We start from the raw sequence: 22,031 nt of genomic DNA on the forward strand, positions 1-22,031 counted from the left end.
GAGGTCATGACCCAGAGATACTTGAACTACTCCACTTGGGGGAAGAACCTGATCCCTGACTCAGAGAGGGCATTCCACCCTTTTGTGACTGAGGATCATGTTCTCAGATTTGGAGGTGCTTATCTCCATCCCAGCCACTTCACACTCGGCTGCGAACCGCTCCAGTGAGATGGAGGTCATGGCCTGAAGAAGCCAACAGCACCACATCATCCGCAAAAAGCTGATATGCTATTCTGAGATTCCCAAACCGGACCTCCTCAAGGCTTGGGCTGTGCCTAGAAATTCTGTCCAGAAAAGTAATGAACAGAATCGGTGATGAAGGGCAGCCTTGGATCAACCCTCACTGGAAACTGATTCGACTTACTGTCGGCAAACTCTGACATCGGTGTTACAGGGACGAGTAGTTGGAGTAAGAGAAAAGGATGCCCTGCCCAACAATCATTGAGATATTGTGGTGACCCTTGAAGGGAAAAGCTGAAAGGACAAGACTCACCTATGACTTTAATAATATAAATATAATGTAATATCCTAATTTCCAATGGCTGAAAACACTTATCAGCTTTTCCTTTACTCTCACTAAGAAATGTTATAATCTTGATTTAGACCTTGAAAAAATATTGTTTCTAATTCAGCTTTGTTCTACAATTCACACTTCAGGTACCTCATCAACACCAACAATAGATCGTGAGTATATTACACATCATTACTTTTCACAATGAAATAATGTACTAGTTTCATTGACAAGCTACCCTTGCATTGTAGGGAGGTCATTATCCTTCACTTTGGAGATCGACTTTAATGCATCATACATTGATGAAAATAACATTGTTCACCAAAGATGTTTAGGTTCTGTAAGTTAACATTTGTTTTAATTATTCCAAAGAATTCTAGCAATGGTTTTCATTTGTTTAATTGCTTGACACATATGTTGGGTGTGATCATCTCAAACAGATTAAAAACCAATCTGGGATCCATATCCCGGGTTGGCTCTCAGCTGCCATTTCGAATTTCAGGTAGATATAATTCTTTCATCTGGAGATGCTTAAATTCTAACTATGATTTATTTAAACAGTGTTACTTTACCCTTCCAAAAATACAATAAACAAGCCATTTTGCATTTCTTTTTTTCATTAATTAAGAATTCAATCACTCAATTATCAAACACATCTATTGTGTATTTTGAGAGTGAATAATAACTTCTGAAGCTGCTATTACCAATTTTTACCTTGTGTTTTTACTGTGATTTTGAATGTGTTATATAGGAGTGGTAGCACTATAACTGATTTTAACATTACTGCAAGTAATAAAATTCAAGAGGAAGCTGTTGATGCACTTCTTGTGGGCCTATTCAATGATCTGAGGAATTTCTTTCCTATGAGATTTGACAGTAAGTAACTAATGTTCTTGTCGGAGAAACTTTCTAAATATTTTAATCTCAGAAAAATCTCTGAAAAATCTGCAAAATAATATTCTACACCCTTTCTATTGTTTTTCATCAAAGGCCCCAAAAACCTAAACTTTCAACCACAGATTGTATTCTTCAATGACAAGATGAATGTGACATGTGGCCCACCACCAGAGAAGCTTGTGTTTAGTATTACCTCATCAAAATGGACAGTCGACGGTGTTCCAATAACTGAAGATGATCACACATTTTCAAGGGTTGATCGAGTGGAAACACTTGAAATAAAAAATTACCGTTCTAGACACAATGGTAAGAAACACTTTTTCTATTTGTAAACACATTTTCTACAGTTTTTTTTTAATTATCTGTCAAAATAAAGATTACATGTATGTATTAGATTACTAGGCTAGTATTTTCTACTACAAATTTGGGAAATGTACCACTAAGTGGCATACTTGGTAGTTGGTTGTCAGGTCTCAATTCAATTTGCGTAACCATTTTATTTCAGGAATCTACCGATGTCAACTGTTTGATCAGAATTCCAGCTTCTGGGAGAACTCTAATGAAGTAATACGTTTTATGGAAACACCCACAATCAAGGTTGTCCCCCTCCAAAGCACTATTCTGTGTGAAGTTGGGCGACAAGTGTCTGTGCAGTGCTCTGTCCAGGAACCCTACAATGTGAGCTTTCAAGGCATCCCAAATACAGGTAAAACTGAAACAAAGACATCAAAGTTTGTAATAGTAAAATTATGCAGCTCATTGAAAAATGAATTAAATTGTCCTATTTTTCTAGTGATTTTGTGAACTCATTATGATTGAACTTTTTTATATTTTATTTTAATTGCTGTTTTTTATAATTGGAGGTGGGGCTCGTTGGTGGCCGGGCTTACACCCATGGGGCCCAGCCGGGCTCAGCCCGAAAGGGTAATGTTGGTCCCCCTTGCGCTCACCACCCGTGGGAGGGGCCATAGGGTTTGGATGCCATGTGAGCTGGGTCCTTGGCGGACTGATCCACGGCGACAGAAGCTCGCTCTTGGGACATTTAATGTCACTTCTCTGGTGGGGAAGGAGCCTGAGCTTGTGTGCGAGGCAGAGAAGTTCTAACTAGATATAGTTCGACTCGCCTCCACACACGGCTTGGGCTCTGGTACCAGTCCTCTCGAGAGGGATTGGACTCTCTTCCACTCTGGAGTTGCCCGCGGTGAGAGGCGCAGAGCAAGTGTGGGCATACTTATTGGCCCCAGGCTCAGCAACTGTACATTGGGATTTAACTTGGTGGACAAGAGGGTAGTCTCCCTTTGCCTTCAGGCGGGGGGGGTGGGGGGGGGGGGGGGGGGGCAGGTCCTGACTTGTGTGTGCTTATGCCCCCAAACACCAGTTCGGAGACCCTACCCTTCTTGGAGTCCTTGGAGGGTCTGCTGGCGAGCGCACACTGGCGGCGGCGGGGGGGCTGAAGAGAACCCAAGTGGTGTTTTGTTATTCGGACTTTTGTGCTTGTCACGGATTGTCCATAACGAACACCATGTTCAAACATAGGGGTGTCCATGTGCACTTGGCACCAGGACACCCTAGGCCGCAGTTCGATGATCGACTTTGGATTTGTGGCCGCATGTCTTGGACACGTGGGTGAATAAAGGGGCGGAGCTGTCAACTGATCACCACTTGGTGGTGTGTTGGCTTTCGATGGTGGGGAAGGGTGCCGGTCAGGCCTGCCAGACCCAAACGTAATATTCATACCCTAGTCCAATGTCTTAAATAATAATCAATACCATGGCTTTTAGTTGTTTCAAACTACCCCCATAACCATCTTGATGTGTCAAGCAGCATTGTCCATTTCTCCTGTCGAATATTGGCCTATTGTTCACAGGCAAAGGTCTCAAGGTGGATCAAGTTGGTGGCTTCCTCAGCCACCTTCCTTATCTTCAAGTTTCACCACAAGTTTTTGACCGGATTCTGGTCAGGACTCTGACTAGACCATTTGAAGACATTCACATCATTGTCCTTGTCCATTTCTTCACTACCTTGTTGCTTGTTTTGAATAATTGTTGAATATTGGTCTATTGTTCACAGGCCAATTGTGGCTGTCACCATCCAATTGTGATTGAGCTGGACTTTTTCAGCAGACTCCTGTAGGTTTTCATGAAGAATTCCGACGTAATCCTTCTTCCTTTATAATTTTTTCAACCTTGACAAAATTTCCTGTGACACTGGAGGAGAAGCAGTCCCATAAAACTATTCATTGTGTCAATGTGTAAGGTTCAATTGTTAGACATTTGTGGGAAACTATACACAAAGGAGAAAAGGCATTTTTCTTTATCATTCATGAGAAGAACAGAGAAGGACTGCACAATCACAATTCTACTCCATTCTAAAGCCTGAAACCTCTCTTTTTATTTGATTTTTAGAAGTCTCTAATTTAAATGAAGTTCCCCACTTTCCAATGGTGGTTCGTGCGTTTCACACTTTGGCCTTCAGTGATTCGGCCCCCTCAGAAGCTCACGTACGCATTACTGGGCTACACAGGCTATTTTTGGGGCATTTAATCATCAATAAACCCACATCACCAATTGAAACGTATCATTTAAGCTGCATCAATATAATGATACAGCTGATAGTATCATTATATGTGATACCGACAGAACTTAAAATGATTAATCATAATCTTAAGGTATTTGTCCACAAAGTTTTATGAAGTCCACCAAGTGTCATGTCGGTGCGCCATGTTGGCGACAGATGTGGGAAGGTGGATCCAAAATGCAGGGAGGCATGATGAGATGAGCTCCATAAAAAGATTTATTACTCTCAGAAGCTTGGTGAAACACGAAACACCAGAGCTACACAAGAGCTGGAACACGCCCATTACAGGTGACAACCCATGTAGGATTAATATACTCTTACCAGTCCAAATGTTTCAATGTCCCTCGAGCCAAATATACAGTTTCTAATTCCCCGGGCCACCAAGGTCATTTCAGTGAACCTCCTCCAGCAAGTCAATATTCCACATGCCTTTTACCTCAGGCTGGCATAGACGAGGTTGGTCTTGCTTCTGCCCCTGAGCTAATATTCTTGCAGTCATCCACACGTGCGTTTGCTGGTTTCCTTCGCACGGCCGCTCCCTGTGTGCTTCCAAGTTGCGGTCTCGGTCGTTTGAAGCCTTTGGATGAGCGCATCACCTTCATCGACAGCCATCATGTTATCCACCACATATCCTCTTCCCAACAGATCGCTGGTGGCCTCCGCTGCAATGCCATATGTTTTCACACCACTGGTCCAATTAATACGCATTTTGTTGAGAGGAGTCTGGAATCGGAAGCCTTCTTTTTTTAAAACTTTCTCAATGTTTAGGTAGGCTTTACACTGTAGTAGAATCCGTCCAGGATAATCGTGGTCAAAGTAAATCTTGTGTCCGTCGAACGTGACAACTTTCTTCTCTCATGCATTATTCAAAATCATCTCTTTCACTGTGAATTGCTGAATGAAGATGACAATCTGAATGAATATGACAATCGACCTTGGTTGACAGTCAGGTTTCGACTTCGGGCCAAGGGCTGAGCATGGTGAATTTGTCATTTGAAATCAAGTGAAACTTCTTCACATAGTCACCCGTACATAAACTGCGACACAGAGCCACTTTTAGATTCTGCCTCTTCTCACATGCCATAAATCCGCAAGTTAATACGTAGCGAATGTGACTCCAAATGGTCCAGTTTGTCCATGACTTTTTGTTGTTCTTGTATCATTTCTTGAAGTGCTTCATTAGCCTTGTAGTTCCACAATACAACTTTCTCCGTGCGCTCAAGGGTAGCCTTTATCTTCTTATTTTGTTGTCCGATATCAGTAGTTATTTTCGCGAGATTTTAGTCAATATCAACTTTGAGGTGTACCAACTCATTTCTTGAGCCGTAATTTCGTCTCTGTGTGTTTGCGGATCCACCTTCATCCCGCTGCGTAGGTCTTGAATTTGTTGGCTAATGCCGTTCAGGCAGGTTTGAAATTACATCATGCCAGCCTCCAGCTGTGACTTGCTTTCAGTGGCTACAATTGTCTTTTGTTTACCTTGGCTCTCCGGGGCCCTTTTGTTCTTTTGTCGCCACTTTGCTCATCATGTCACCATGAAAAATTGCCATGTTTATTTCGAATTGTATGGGAGTTAATTATGTTGGCCTACGGGAGCCTCAACTTTACGCGTCCATGTCTTTCGGCCACCCCCCCCAATTTAAAATGAAATTGACTTTTATTATAGTTATGACAATTATTATAGTTTATTATAGTTATGATAATGTCAGGTTATATTCAGCCAGCAGAGAAAGCCTTGCTGGCCCTGATGGCCAAATGCGACCAAAACAACTGTCATGACTAGGGGCTTGGCTGTTTTTGTGTTGTTTTGCCTCCATCTGCTGGTGTTTTTAGGTATTGGACTTATTTAATATTGCCGTCTAACTGCTTCCATGCAACGCGTGACTACAATGCAGGTCTGGTATTGGTCGGTGTCTCCTCACGGAGATAGTGGTCTGCTATTGGTCGGCCTCAATTGTTTCAAAATGGCGGAACGGTAAAGCTTTGTTTGATTGTGAGTGGTTACAAAACCATATTTATAGTGCATTTTACTGCTTAACTCAAAGTTGAAAGGGTTAGCCATTGCTAGTGATGTTAAAGAGAGAAGTAAGAAGATGGTTTATATGGAAACGATGGTGGAGATAACCCTAATTAGGGAATATGGGCATAACACGTGGCACTCAAAGGTAAATAAATCCTTTCTACATTTTTTTTATTTATGATGTTTTCTGATTGTATATTATACATACGTAGCACTTACTATACTATTATGGTGCCAATTTTTAATATGTATGTACAATTTTGATGTTTTTACCTGGGGTTCTAAATGCATTAGCTATTTAACATACTGTAGGTTTGGATTGCCCGTCATACGGCCAATTCGCCTTACAACCCCAACCGCGGAACGGATTACAACTTCAATACAACGGCTAGGATATCAATCGGCATGGGAAATAAAGGAAGGCAGGGTTTTAGAAGAACACTTCATACAATGTATTTCTATAGGTCGGTTAGTGCTCTTCAAGGATAATCATCTCTATATTATTGAACTAGTTGTTTACTTCTAGTCCAAAGTTTGCAGGTTCATATGTGAGATGTACTACAGGGACTTTACTATACAGTATAATGGTGTTCCACTCCTATATTCAACATAAGTAAGGATCAAGAAAACAAAAATATTTGTAATTGGACCAAGCTAGACTAAGATGGGGCGGAACCTTATGGCCAAAAAGAGTAGTTACTCTAAATATTAAGACATAAAATTATAGAAAAATAATGTCTTACATATTTTGTAAACTTTACAGTAGTCAGGAGTATACATAAATTTTCATGTGTAAGTCTTATAATTAAGACTTACTCATGTCTGCAAATTCTTGTGTGGGTTTCCTGAATTTGGGAATTTCTTAACAAAGCAAAATTTAGTTTTAGAATAATGTTTTACTTTGTAAGTGTTATCATTTTTACAGTGCTGTGTTTTGTTTGTGCAATATTAGGAATTGGACGAGAAATCCAACAAGACATAACAATCACACAGGAAGACTGTGATGCGCAAGAACGAATGATCACTTGTCAAGTGTCTGGATTTTCTCAATTTACACGGGACACAAGATTGGTGTTGGTCGGAAACAGTAAGTCTTCAGCTGGAAATAAAATCATTGAACATTGAAGCTTTTTTTCCCCCTCCATGCCCCATCACTTAGGTAGATATGCATTATCTTTCCAGATCAGACGTTCACATGTGTAGGTGATACAGAATTTGGAAATGGATTTTTAAATGATAATGGCACAGCTTCGTGTGATATAAAAGAAGTGGGGTTGAAGACTGCTGTTTGCAGAGAAAGTGGAGAATGGGAAGATCGAGAAGACAACTGCACCCAACAAACTATTGCACAATTATTCACTGAATCTGAGGTGAGATGGTTAACTTTTTTAAATTTGTTTTTCTTTTTTTAACACTCTTCTTGTGTTATACTGTTATTATGAACTACAAATCAGTTTAAAAAAAAGACAATTGTTATGGTTGAGTTGTATAATTTCAATGTTCTGTGGATAAACCTCGAGTTACGTATTGATTGTGACATTTTTCTCCCTCTGAAAATGCAGTTTTTGACTGAAGAGACTTTGCCAGAATATCTGGAAGACCTCCGTACTGTTACACTGAACACAAGCATGCAAGTGACTCAATCTCCTAATGACATTGAACTCATTGTAGCAATTTTCAACAATGTTCAGAACTTGGTCACAAAAGAATTTATCACGATAAGTCAGGATTCAATGGAGGTGAGTGTTCGTTTCAAATCACAATACTTGAAAAGGTTAAGATAAGTACTTACAAGTTCTTTTCCTCTTTCTACATTAGGATATCCTTTTTGTTACTGATGTCCTTACTAGAAATGAAGCAAATGAATCATGGAGCACTCTCAACCTTCAAGCTGTTAATGAAGTAACAAGAACCATCACTCCCAGAAATGAGAGTGTCAGCTCATTGTTGTTGTTTTCTCTTGAGGGTATAACACGTAGGCTTGTCAGTGACTCTTTTAGCATTGAAACGCCTTTGATCTTGTTGAACAAAACAACATTCGTCAACAATTTCACAGGAGATTTTAATTCTACAGTGGAGATAGACATACAGGAGGCAAATGGAGCTACAGACCTCACTGTGATAACCTTTGAATCATTGAATAATGTACTTCCTCCAAGAGATGAGGACAACTCTACGGACAGGATCATCAATGGGAGAGTCGTTCTAGTTCAGTCTGACACCATCGTCAACAATGTCACTTTCACATTTGACGTTATCATGGATAATTTACGGAATCCTCAGTGCGTATTCTGGAACTTTTCACTTTTCGAAGGTCTTGGAGGATGGGATGAGGAAGGCTGCAAGCTCATTGCAAGGGATGATGAAACAGTCACATGTCTATGTGACCACCTGACCTCATTTTCAATATTAATGTCACCTAATGTTCCGAATAGACGGGTTTTGGATTACATAACCTACATTGGTGTTGGTATTTCAATGGCATCCTTAGTTATATGCCTCTTTATTGAGGCGTTTATTTGGAAAAAAGTTAGAAAGAGCAACACATCACACTTGCGCCATGTTTCCATTGTTAACATTGCATTTTCTCTCCTGATTGCAAACATTTGGTTTATTATTGGTGCAAGTATCTCTGAAGGAGCTAAGAGGAATCCAGATGCATGCACTGCTGCTACATTTTTCATCCATTTCTTTTACCTAGCTCTCTTTTTCTGGATGTTGGCATCTGCCCTGTTGTTGTTCTACCGCTCAGTCAGCATCTTTGGTGGAGGACTTTCCAAAAATACAATGTTGGCAATTGGATACTCTCTCGGCTACGGTGCCCCACTGATCATTGCCGTTATTACCATAGCTGTAACTGCACCAAATAATGCTTACATTCGAGAAAATGTGATCTGCTGGCTTAATTGGGACCAGTCAAGAGCGCTGCTGGCATTTGTGATCCCGGCACTACTCATTGTGTTTATAAACATTATAATCCTAATTGTTGTGATAGTTAAAATATTGCAGAGTCGGGGGATGACAATTACTGCACAAGAGGATGAGAAGTATGTACTGGTGGTCATTATTAGGAGCTTAGCCATCCTCACACCCTTTTTTGGAATAACTTGGAGTCTTGGAGTTGGAATCCTGATTGACCCAACTAATTTCGGAATCCACATCGCCTTCGCCTTCTTCAATTCTCTCCAGGTAAGTTTCTGATATTGTTTTGAATTTAATTATTTTTCTGGTTGTGTTTTTATATTTCACTCATATATTTAATTTAATTCTTATTATTCTTTAATCTTGTGTCTATATTTAATCAACTTAACCAAGCCTATCAATAATAGATGTTCTTTACCAGATATTCAGTTTCACCCCTATTTTAGTATACAGTATATGAATAGAAAACCTATATTATCATTACACCTGCACAAGTACAAGGTATGAAATTCGTATGAAACGAGGTGTTTGTGTAAGTGTGTCCTTCAGCTGATACACCAAGCATATTTTCTCAGTTACAAAAAGGTGCAGTCTGTTTATCAGTCCAGAAACACTTGGTAGGAGGGGCACAGGTAGCCTTGTAGTCTTTGGAAAAAATCTACAGATAATAGTTGTTTTGGGAGCAGGCTGACAAACAATGTTGTCGGCCGCGAATCCAAAGCATGAGACTCTAAGTGGGACTTTAATTAGCCAAGTTAGCAATGTTACTTTGAGACAGACTAAACAGGGCTAACGGTTCCCTTATTATGAGCATAATTATTGCATCTAGTTTTCCCTTGTCCGAATGGGGATTACCAAGGGCCCACTCAGGAGCCAGGCTTGGAGGTGGGGCTTGTTGGTGATGGCCTGGTGGCTGGGCCTGCACCCATGGGGCTCAGCTGGGCTCAGCCTGAAAGGATCACGTGGGTCCCTCTTCCCATGAGCTCACCACCTGTGGGAGGGGCCATAGGTGTCAGGTACGGTGTGATCTGGGTGCTAAGATCCCCTGCTCCACAAGCTAGCTCCTGGGACATGGAATGTCACTTCTCTGGTAGGGAAGGACCTTGAGCTGGTATGCGAGGCGGAAAAGTTCAGACAATATTTAGTCGGACTTGCCTCCACACATAGCTTGGGCTCTACTCCAAGTCCTCTCAAGATGGGCTGGACTCTCTTCCACTTTGGAGTTGCACACAGTGAAAGGCGTAGATCAGTTGTGGGCACACTGATTGCCCAACGGCTCGGCACCTGTGCATTGGGGTACTTCTGGATGCGGGTGCGGGTCATGACTGTTGTTTGTTCCTATGCACCAAACAGCAGTACTCAAGTCAGGAGCACACAACTGATCACCACATGCTAGTGTGTTGGCTCCCGTGGTGGGGGAGCATGCCGATCAGACTTGGTAGACCAGAGCATACCATGGGGGTCTGCTGGGAATGTCAGGTAGAGTCCCCTGTCAGAAGGAGTTTCAACTCCCTACAGTATTTCTCCTCACGTCACGGGGAGGCGGGGGACACTGAGTCCAAGTGGACCATGTTCCATGACCATTATTGAGGCATTTTTCTGTCTGCAAGGTGGTCAGTGCCTTTGGCAGCAATCCCCGAATCCGCTGGTGGACACCAGTGCTAAGCTGAAGAAAGAGTCCTATCGGGCCTTTGGAACTCCATCGGCAGCTGATAGGCTGAAGTCAGGAACTGACTGGCCACTTGAAGTGTGGCTTCGACAATCGCAGAGGCAAAAATGCGCTGTGGGAGGAGGTCGGCGAGGCCATGGAAAACGACTTCCAAATGTCTTTGAAAAAATTCAGATTCACCATCGAGCGTCTCAGAAGGGATAAGCATTGTAAAGGGGGGGATGGGGTGCTGCTGACCTCAACTTGGGACGTTGTGAACCGGTGGGCAGGGTACTTGGAAGACCTCAATTCCACTGACACATCTTCCTCTGAATAAGCAAAGTCTGGAAACTCTAAGGTGGGCTCTCCATCACTGGGGTTGAAGTCACTGAGGTAGTAGTTAAAAAACTCCTTGGTCGTATGGCCCGGGGGTGGATAAGATCTGCACAGAGTTCCTAAAGGCTCTGGATGTTGTAGGGCTGTCCTGGCTGTCACTCCTCTGCAAGACCGCATTGACATCGGGGACAGCACCTCTGAATTGGCAGACTGGAGTGGTGGTCTCTATTTTTAAGAGAGTGTCTTCTAACTTTAGAGGGATCACACTCCTCAGCCTCCTCAGTAAAGTCGTTTCAGGGGTGCAGAGTTTGGTCTGCATCGTCTAATCTGTTTCCAGTAGGGGTTAGACTCCGCCAAATCTGCTCTTTGTCACAGATTCTGTTCATTGCTTTTGGAGAGAGAATCTTTAGGCACAGCAGAAGCCTTGGGGGGTGTCCAGTTTGGGAGTTTCAGCATTGCACCTCTGCAATTTGCAAATCATGTGGCGTTTTTGGCTTTTTCAGGCCGTGACTTCCAACTCTCACTGGTGCAATCTGCAGCCGAATGTAAAGCAGGTGGGATGAAGATCAGCACCTCCAAATTTGAGACCAGGCTTCTCAGAAAAGGGTTTAGTGCCCTCTCTGGGTCGCGGATGAGGTCCTGCCTCAAGCAGAGGAGTTTAAGTATCTGAGGGTTTTGCTCACAAGCGAGGGTAGGATGGAACAGCAGATCGACAGGTGGATTAGCGCAGCGTCTGTTGTAATGCTGACTTGTTACCGAAGAAAGAGCTGAGCCAAAAGGCAAAACTCTCGACTTATTGGTCGATCTACGTTTCTCCCCTTGCCTATGGTTACAAGCTGTGGGTCGTGCCCAAAAGAACTAGGAAACTGTCTGGGAAACTTTACGATAAACTAGATATCCGCCAACTCCAATAGGGTTTATCTCCGTTATCAAAATTTTAATAATGTAGGTCAGGGTTCACCAAAAGTGGTTCCCGTGGGCACCAGGTAGCCTCCAAATATCACAAGAGTAGGCCGCAGGTCTGTTCTGCAAATACTGTAGCTTACAAGAGATAGAACATTGGTGATTTTCTATGATTTTTACAAATAATTATACCTGTATTACATTTACATCACATATTACACTTGATTTACATACTTACTACAGCTGTTCTTTAATTATTGTGGAAAATAATTAACATGATCGGTGTCTTCACATAAACTGGTAGCCCTTCGTATTACTCAGTACCAAAGAAGTAGCTCTCATTTTCAAAAAGGTTGGTGACCCCTGATGTAGATTGTTTTGCTATAATAACAAACATTCACTTGTTATGATTTGATATATAATCACAGTTCTTTCAAAATAATAAGAGAAAATAAGAAGATGTAATAGGAAACCCGGGGTTCAATTCCAGCTTTCGCCGGCCTTTCTGTGTGGCGTTTGCATTTTCTCCCCATGTTCGTCGGGTCCCCTCCCACATTCCAATCCAAATTGATTTCAGGGGTGACAGTGGGTGTGAATGGCTGCTTGCCTCCATGAGCTCTGCGAATGGCTTGCAACCAGTCCTCGGTGTCGCCTGCCTCCTCCCCGAAGAAGGCTGGGATAGGCACGGCCACGCCAGCTACTCTATTGAGGATTAGTGGCTCATGGATGGATGGATGTTTAGGCTTGCAGAGAAGCTCTTAATGGCCTTCAGGACATGTCACTGTTCAGCATTTAAAATACAACTAGGCTTAATTTCATCTTGTTTGAATTATACTTACAAAATTGTGCAAAAACAATCCAATGAAAAAAGGCAGTGTTTAGTCACAATTGAGCGTTAACCATATAAGGTCACATATCGACTATATAGCGAGTCATTGCACGCAAATCAGGTCAGGTTCCATGTTTTAAAACACATTACATTTTCTGGAGATTACATGTTTTGTTGCTTTTCTTCTCGTCGTTACACAGGGTTTCTTCATATTGGTTTTTGGAACTCTCCTAGACAGAAAGGTACGTGCTTCTAATTCCTCAAAACTACTATTTGTAGTGCATATGCAAAATCAATCACCTCACTTTTTGTTGCATAATTTATTTTAAATCTGATGAGAGTTTTTTTTAAATTTAATTAAGCACAGTTAAAATGAGCAGAACAATCTCACTTGTTGCACAGAAGTCTCAAACCTTTCATCACCTGTAGAGTTGACTTTGCTTAGATTTCCTTCATTGTGCTTGTAACACATTGGAAAAATTGTGTATAAAAGTAAAAAATCATGTCACAAACCCTGGCAGACTTATTTACTTATAGTTGCACTGTGACATTTTTTTCAGGTTCGGTCAGAAATTTCGGCATTCAAATCATCGACATCTGGAAGTGGGACAAGAGTAAGAAAAACATTGCATCCACACAGTATTTGCAGATCACATACACTATCCCTTCTTCAATATTGTACTCAATTAATGTGGTTTTGTCAATTCTTTTAGACTACGAGTTCTGGCACTTCGTCAAGTGGATGGCAGATTTTCAGGAACTTTGGAAGAAGAGGTACCGCATTTTTGAAAAGTGTCCATTATACTTCTTGGATTCTATTTCACTGGGGCAAACCTCGTTTTGCATGTTTGGAAAATTTAGAAAAAGGAGGGACAGGTGTTTTCTTTAATGTGCTATTAGCGCACCTGACAATTTGGTTTCAAGCAAAGACAGTTTCAGGCAAAGCACAAACATAGGAGGCTTCTGTTCATAAAGTACAAAAATTATTATTATTCTGATTTTAATTCTTGTAGTTAATTTTTGTAGATGAATCTAATTTACTTAACACTTTGTAATTAGTTACCAATGCTTCCTGTCGATACAAATAAGTTGAAAATCCTTTGATTAGATTTTAGACCAGGGCTGCACGGTGGAAGAATGGTTAACGCCTCTGCCTCACTTTCTGATACACTTCCAGCCGTGGCCTCCCTGTCTGGATTTTGCTTATTCTCCGCATGCCAGTGAGCACAGTCATGCGGGCAACAATTTGCAACTCCTGGTCTCTCTATAGCAGTGGTTCTTAACCTGGGTTCGATCCAACCCTAGGGGTTCGGTGAGTCGGTCTCAGGGGTTCGGTGGAGCCTCTGCCGCAGAGGTCCACCACGTCGTCTAGTCTGCAGTTAGTGGCCACAGTCATTAAAAGCGTCCTGCTCTGAGATTTCCTACCATGCACTGTGTTGGTTTTGTTATTTGAACAAGGTGATATTAATGCACAGTTCATTTCGTGCACCAGTAACAAAAATCACATTTTATTTTTTACCAAAGAAGGGTTCGGTGAATGAGCATATGAAACTGGTGGGGTTCGGTGCCTCCAACAAGGTTAAGAACCACTGCTCTATAGTTTTGTCATAGAGTAACAAAACTGCAATAGTCAGCCTGTCCACTAGGTGGCATTATTTTTGATGATGTTCTAATTCAGTTTGTATTATTAGTAAGCTATAACCGCTTGATCAACAGCGACTGGTGATGAATACTTTTCTTTGCTGAATATTTAAAAAGCAAAGTACCACAAAAACATCTTGACACTCAATTCAAAACATTGCTTTCTCAGTCTGCACCGTCAGCAACTGAAAGTCCGTCAGTGCTGACGGGCTGCTCACCCCTGCCCAAAACATGCATGGCAGAGGTATTGGAAACTCCGAATTGCCCTTAAGTGTGTTTGTGAATGTGGACGATTCTTAGTCTTTGTGTGTCCTCTGATTGGCTGGCAACCAGTTCAGGGTGTTCCCTGCCTTCTGCCCAAAGACAGTTGGGATGGGCACCAGCATACCAGTGACCCTATTGAGGATAAGCTGCGATAGAAAATGGATGCATGGATGGACAATTGTAATCAATTATCCACCAACCCAAATTATTAGTGTAAAACTTGATATATGCTTGATGCATGTACATTCCACACAGAAATGTCATATACAGAATCCGACTGGCACAATTTTTGCAGCTTTTAAAAGTTTGCCCTTGCTGTGAGCCACTATTCACAGAGTGGAGAGTGTTTTCTGCAGCAGGGATTTGCAATTTCTTTGATCCAGATCCTCTTTGATTCTTTGTTCCTTTTGTTGTGGCTTTCTGAGACTTTAGAACACAATGCTGGGTTCCTAACTACCATTGTTAATATGGAGATTATGGTGTACTCATTACTTTAAAATAAAATGGTGACATGTGGAAGTTAGTAAAAAAAACTGCAAAATCCAGTTTTTTACCCCCCCATATTGTAAATTAATACTGAAGTCACATGGATGGTGCAGCAATTTAAGAGGATCATCCACTAAACTTAAAAATACCATTCAAGACAAAAACGGTTGTAGATTTTTCAAAGTAACAAGGGTAACGTATAACAAAGAACATCTGTCCGCCCGCCCATCAATCCCATAGGAGAGCTCCATGTAGTTACACGGGTGTCAAACTCCAGCCCTTGAGGGCCGGTATCCTGCATGTCTTTGAACCTTGTTTCTCATAGACCCCTGATTCAAATGATAAGGATCATTGTCAAGCCCCTGCAGAGATTGCTAATAAACTCATCATTTCAATCAGGTGTGTTTGGGAGACAAAACTGGAAAACATGCAGGATACCAGCCTGCAAGGACTTGAGTTCGACAATTATGATGTATAGTCGGACAGCACTTAAAAATGGAATCCTGTAACTTTGCCTTGCCTGCCACCTCCAACCAGGTCTTCTGGAACCCTACCTATCTAATTTAGTGTCTCTAGTTTATCTGAGATGTACCTCTAGGTTCCCTCTCTTGGTTTTTAATAGAAAGTAGGGATTACACCGCACTTTTAGCCCACTGGATTCTGGTTGGTACAGAAAATAATAGCAATTACCTAAAAATGCCTGAAGATGGAGGCAAATAACATAAACACAGCCAACCATTAAGGCCATGACCCTTGTTAGTGTTGTAAAGCGGGAAAAATACCGTAGAGTGTACGAAAGAACGTCACAGTCCACGTCGTGAAGTGAAAAAAAAACAAAAGGCAGGGATGTCATAGATCGGGGGTCCACTGTATTATTGGCTCTTGTTTGAAAGTGCTAATTTTCATCCTGACAGTTATGCACTTAGCTGTGAACCATCCCAGGAAATACTGAAGATCCCTGTAAAGTTGTTCTTTCCAAGGGAAGACATCACAAAGTCAGAATAGATGATCAGCATAGAACTGTCAGCAAAGCAACAGATGACAGCAACCAAGTTGTAGTTTAGAATTCTGTCCATTTGTCCAAGTTTTGTCACTGATTGAGTCTGTTTTTCCTTTTAGGCGGTAACAACGTATCATCTGATTTGTCTTCGTCATCTCATGCGGTCAACACTTGATATCCTCTGCAAACATCTCTGCTTGGGCTGACCGAGCAACAAGATATTTCCAAAAATGGTCTGATTGCTGAGTTATGCTAAAACACTGACTATAAAGTTGTCTTCTTGATAACTTTCATTCAAGCACATACAAGAGCAATAGTATTGCCTTAAAACAGGTGACCTTTTTCGAATGTACGTATTCCAAACTGTTTGATACTAATTTATAAATATTGGCCAGAATACAACAATATAATACATACAGTACAGACAAACAACTAAATGTTGTTTGACTATCGTCTTAGTTCTTGCTAATACTCAAAATATTGCGCCAATCTTCATTGTTACCAGAATAATAATACTAAAATGTAGAGCGCAGTATTTTGCTGGTCATGTTTTTGTTATTTGAGTGTTTGATGTCCTGTAATATGCTATACAGCAGGGGTGGCCAAGTTCGGTCCTCAAGAGCCACAATCCAGACTGTTTTCAATGTATCTCTTCAACCAACACACCTGAGTCAAATCAGCGTCGTTATCAGGATTGTGCAAAGCATGCTGATGAGCTAATCATTTGAATCAGGTGTGTTAGTTGAAGAGACACAATGAAAACAGGCTGGATTGTGGCTCTTGAGGACCGAACTTGGCCACCCCTGCTATACAGTCAGGTCCCGCTATTCACTGGAGATAGGGACCGATCCAGCTCACGACTTGAGACAATTCGACACTCATTTGTTATACAAAAAAAAAGAAAAAAAAATTGAGTGGTGGGGATAGGGAGAAACCCTCAAACATATCAAACAAATTCTTCAAATGCAAAACAAAATCAGCGAATCAAATCATTTTATGATGAACAGAGAGTCTGCAGGTGTTAACTGTACTATGTTTTTGAATTACATACAACTCATAAAACTTTGCGATTTTTTATGCTTGGTCTGTTGTGGATCAGAAATTTCAGGATTAACTTAAAATGCACTTTAACCTTTTTTGGTCATAATATAGTATAGTAAGTGACAAATCTTAGGACTTTTTGAATTCTAATAGAGAAGTGATTTGACAATTTTTGATCGAACATTTTTTAAAAAATAATATTTACCTTATCTGTACTTTATGCAATCTTAGAGAGATTATGAAATAAAAATATAGTGCGTTTAAGGTTCATCTGAAAACTTTCTGTGAAAAATGTACCGTGTTTTCCAGTTGCAAAAATAACTTAAGGGCACTAAAGTGCATCCTTTGCATAATACGTACCTGTTTGTGAATTTTGTGTTACTCCCATTACAGGAACTATATTTCTATACTTTGTATTTCATGGTTATTTGTTTAATCTTAATTTAAGACACCATTAACTGTATAAATGTTTTGTATCCAACTAATTCATTGATGTACGAGATTAATAAATTGTTGAATGCGATCATTAATCAAACATTGAATTTACCTTTGTTCTTTAACACATCTCACTTTACTAAATTTAAGTGCTGTGAACAAGATGCATTTGGCAACATTTAGTACCAAATTAGTTCTAAAAATTCAAATTCAGACTTTTTCCTCTTGATTTGAGCCGTGCGGCTTATCCGCTGTTTTTTCCCACCGGTCAACAATTGTGTGTACCTGCTGAAGAAGTCAGTTTATGGAACAACTATGAAATAGAACTGCAAAAATGTGAATCAATGGCTGTGCTCAAAAAGAGTTTTAAAATATATTATTAAAAATATATATAAAAAAAATGTCTAAATAGAATGAGATTATTTTTGCCCTTCAGAAATGCAGTACCACTATTGATGTTTTAGATTTGTACATAGACATAGAGCACCCTCTTATGGTTATTTCGAAATATTTTTTTTTCTCAGCAGACAGTTAGTTCTCCAATGTAGCAGCGTAATAAGACAACAAGGCAATGTTGGAGGATTGCTGATCTTATTTTGTTTTGCCTTGAATGAGAATTGTTCGTAATTACACAAGTTGTCAAAATGATGACACGGGTCATCTGTTTTTTTTATCGTTAGAGACATTGGAAATAAGAGTTTTTTTTGATTGTGCAACTTGTTTGTTAGCTCGAGAGGTGCTATGTATCATGAGCTGATTACATGTTTTATTTTTTTAGTTTTACGGCGACCTAAAGAGTTTAATGGTCAATGGCCATTGTTCAAATAAACCAGAGCAAAAGGAGAGACAGTTTGGTTGTTTGAAACGTCGTTAACCAGCCGTCTAGCTAGCAAAAAAATACAGACGCTTAGGAGTGAGGACGGCATAAAGATCTTGTATAAAAGTTTGTGTTTGATATACAGTATACAGTATATAAGATTGTATTTATAATATTATGATTCTATATATTATTTATGTGCAGTGTGGCCAAAGTTTATGAAATTAATCTATCAATTAAACAATGGGAGACAGAATGCTGTTAGAAATGTTGCAGTTGGTAGACTATTAAAATAAATAAACAAATATATATATATATATATATATATATATATATATATATATATATATATAAAGAAATTAAAACTTTTATATACCATCTTTTTGCATAAATATCTGATGTTATGACCTGCGGCTTATAGTCCAGTGCGGCTTATCCGTGGCAAAATATGTTTTTTTTGGGGGGGGGGGTCAATTTTTGCTTCTGCGGCTTATATACCGGTGCGGCTTATAGTCCGGAAAATACGGTGTATCACAAACCTTTGGTTACAAGATTAAATACATCTCATCTACTTCTTGTTGACTTTTGTTCTTTTGTTTAATTTTTCTTGTTTTGTAAGTTAGTTCCCTTCAGCCAGTGCAAGCTCGCCTATTAGTCAGAATTGGCAGATGCTAAGTGTGCCATGGACTCTCGGGGCAGCAAAAGAATTACTACTAAAAACCCTTTCGTTCATGTGAAAAGGAAGAGTAAATTGAAATATAAACAAATACAGTAAGTACTCCCAACTATGGACCTCTGTCAAATGGAAATTCCCGAACCCGGAAAAAAAACGTATGCATTACATTTTCTACGACTATATTACATTAGTGACCTTGCAACCGAACCTACGGAAACTGGAAGCCCACAATAGTGCAAATGCATGAAAGTTCCCACTCAATACTACAGAATAACTCTGTCCTTTCCTCCTTTTCAATCGTCGACATCAGATCCAAAATGGCGACATTTAAGTGACTTTTCACTGTCATGAGTTTGGCTGTAATTACAAAATCATGTCCTGTAGATCATGGCGTCCATAAGAAAAAGAACGATAATGAAATTGAAAGAGAGAGTGGATTGCATCCAATTGACTCATTTTTAGAATAAAGATTTGTAAAGACAAAAAGTCCAAGCATCCTCATTATTTTCTCTTAGATTTTCGCATTGATACACGTTCACATTATTTAAAGATACTGAATTATACATTATATATGCATAGACTTAAACGATATTGCATACAGAAAGTCATGAATCAGTGTCAGTTCAGTCTGTCAAGTGGGTTGCCTGCAGGATTTTTAAAGTCCAGTAGGTGTCAGTGACACAGTGTTTCATTCTGTCTACACCAAGGGTGTCGCACTCATTCCCATCGCAGGCCACATTGTTGTTACAGTATTGTTTCTGAGGGCCGGTATGACTGTGTTGAGGACTCTGTTTTATTGCAGGACGACCCTGTCTTTGAGTGAGGGGTGGAACCCCTCTGTTCTCAATATCCATCACCTCTATTTAAGCGCAGCCGGGGCAGGGTGACGACGTCAGATTATTCTCTGAACATCCGTCTTGTTAGCACTTCCTGAATCCAAGTTTTTCTAAGTTCCTATCTACTGCATGTTTGCGTACCCTCCCTGTTGTTTCTCTGGTGCCACTTTGTACTCCGTGAGTATTCTCCGCGTATCAATTGTTGTTACTAATCATCCCTGCAGTTTTTCCGAGCGCTTTACTTTGCTACTTTTATTTGGCATTATTTTGACGTTGCGGCCCTGTGGGTTCCGTCCCTCCCGTGGTTTGTTCCACACGTGTTATATTTGCATTGACACTTTTTGTCTCTGCCATTTTTTGTTCTCCATTTGACCCATGTCGTGTTTTGATTTTCTTGTTTTCTAATCCTGGTAGCGTGTTACGTGCTCCTTTTGTTTTTCAACGTTTTGCTCATTTGATACTTCAGTTCAGTGTCTGTTGGGTCCAGCCACTCCCGTTATTTCCGGTGTCACAGAGCGTCACATTTGGTGTTTTAACCAGAAATCAAGTCCAACCAGCATTCTGTGGGCCACATAAAAGGATGTGGTGGGCCAGATCTGGCCCCCGGGCCTCGACTTTGATTTGTACTCTCCATCACACCTCATCAACACATGACTAATAGTGCTGGGCGATGATATCGATTTTTTTTTTTTTTTGCTAACAGAGTGGCGCAATACTCACTTGCAATAAGATGTTCAGTTTTCAATATATAGTGTTATTGTTTTAAAAACACTTTATTTATTTAATCAATCTGCTTTGGAGTGGCTTTCATAACATGATTTTTGTCATATTGTGAGTCATGTTTTACATGTAAATAATTCCAATTGCTTAAAAAATGTTACATTACTTTTTGAGTGAGCGGATATTCCAAAGCAAAAGCAGCAGCAGAGAAAGAGGGCAAACAGCAGAAAAAGAAAACTTTATATTACGAAGATGGCACTTCCTTTGTTTCTGCCATTGTATTAATTTCTCGTCATCCACAGAGAGCTCGTGTATGTGTTCCTGAGAAGCGCAATATTATCCGACTCCTAAACTAAAAACTCTGAAAAGAGCAGCCAGAGTACTGGGCTGTAGGATTTCCTGTTGCTTTTAACACAAATGGGAATTTGAGGATTTCAAGTTTTTTGTTTAATTTCATTTAGTTTCTTTTAGGGGTGACTCAGGTGGCGCAATGGTTAGCAAGTTCACCTCACAGTTAAGGTACCCGAATCCAAATCGAGCTGGCTCCAGCCTTCCTGTGTGAAGTTTGCATATTTTCCCCAAGCATAAGTGGCTATATTTCTTATACATGCTGACTAATTTTTGTAATATCAAGAAAAAAAATTCTAATATCTGACTCCTAAACCTTCCAAATGAGCAGCCATATTAACGGGCTGTATAACCTCATATTGCATTCAACACAAATTGGAATTTTGAGATTTCAAGTTTTGTTTCTTTTGTTATGTCCCAGTCTAGGGGCCTAGGACACAACATAGGTAATGGGCCCCGCCTTCCCCAACTCCCAAGCAGCCAGCCGATAAACCAGATGTTTGAAAACAAAAGATATACAGTATTTAATTACATGACAAAAGGGTTACTGAAAGATAGGAACAATTAACTCAGGGTGAACCAAGGCCAAAACAACAAACAAAATAATCTGTCAGGGCAATAACCAAACTAACCTAGCAAACAAAATAACCAAAAGACAATAGGCTTACCTCCCTAGCTCCAAAAACAGGAGGAAAGAAAATGTACAACAAAAACTGCGCGTCACCCCTACTGCTCGGTTTCCATAACTATTTGTACAAATGCGTGGCTGGTTGGGAGCGAAGGAGGACGAGGAAGTTGCCTGCCATCTCAGTTCAATATATAGCAGGTGTGCGACCTGCCAATCAGCAGCAGCCAATAATGGCCGACCAATCCTTTCACTGATGGGGCACACCTAAAAAAAAGATGCCAGGAAACACAGGGGAAAAAGAAACAAAGCAGGCCGATACCGGAGAGCAAGACCCCTGAGCGAACCCACCTGTAACACTTTTATGTGCTGACTAATTTTCATAATACAATAAAAAAATACAGAAGCGACCATATCTCGAGGTTTTACTGTATTTGATAAATAACATTCCTCCTTGGTTTTTGTCATATTTTTATTCAGACAAGCATCCTGCATCATT

The 22,031-nt window shown here is 40.4% G+C and overlaps 1 protein-coding gene across 1 annotated transcript; it reads left to right on the top strand.

The window, feature by feature from the left end:
- Positions 1-6: 6 nt before the first annotated feature.
- Positions 7-16,621, top strand: LOC148407439 (adhesion G protein-coupled receptor F1-like). Its single transcript, XM_088403966.1, has 14 exons — positions 7-115; positions 763-851; positions 952-1,013; positions 1,263-1,387; positions 1,502-1,714; positions 1,914-2,114; positions 6,958-7,092; positions 7,188-7,375; positions 7,568-7,744; positions 7,824-9,194; positions 12,844-12,885; positions 13,204-13,257; positions 13,357-13,417; positions 16,154-16,621. Exons 1-14 carry the CDS (start codon positions 7-9, stop codon positions 16,207-16,209), a joined length of 2,883 nt encoding a protein of 960 aa, XP_088260092.1. The 3' UTR covers positions 16,210-16,621.
- Positions 16,622-22,031: the final 5,410 nt, after the last annotated feature.

Source organism: Hippichthys cyanospilos, chromosome 20, assembly GCF_059441005.1.
Source record: "Hippichthys cyanospilos isolate Australia breed blue-spotted pipefish chromosome 20, RoL_Hcya_1.0, whole genome shotgun sequence".
NCBI lineage: Eukaryota > Metazoa > Chordata > Actinopteri > Syngnathiformes > Syngnathidae > Hippichthys > Hippichthys cyanospilos.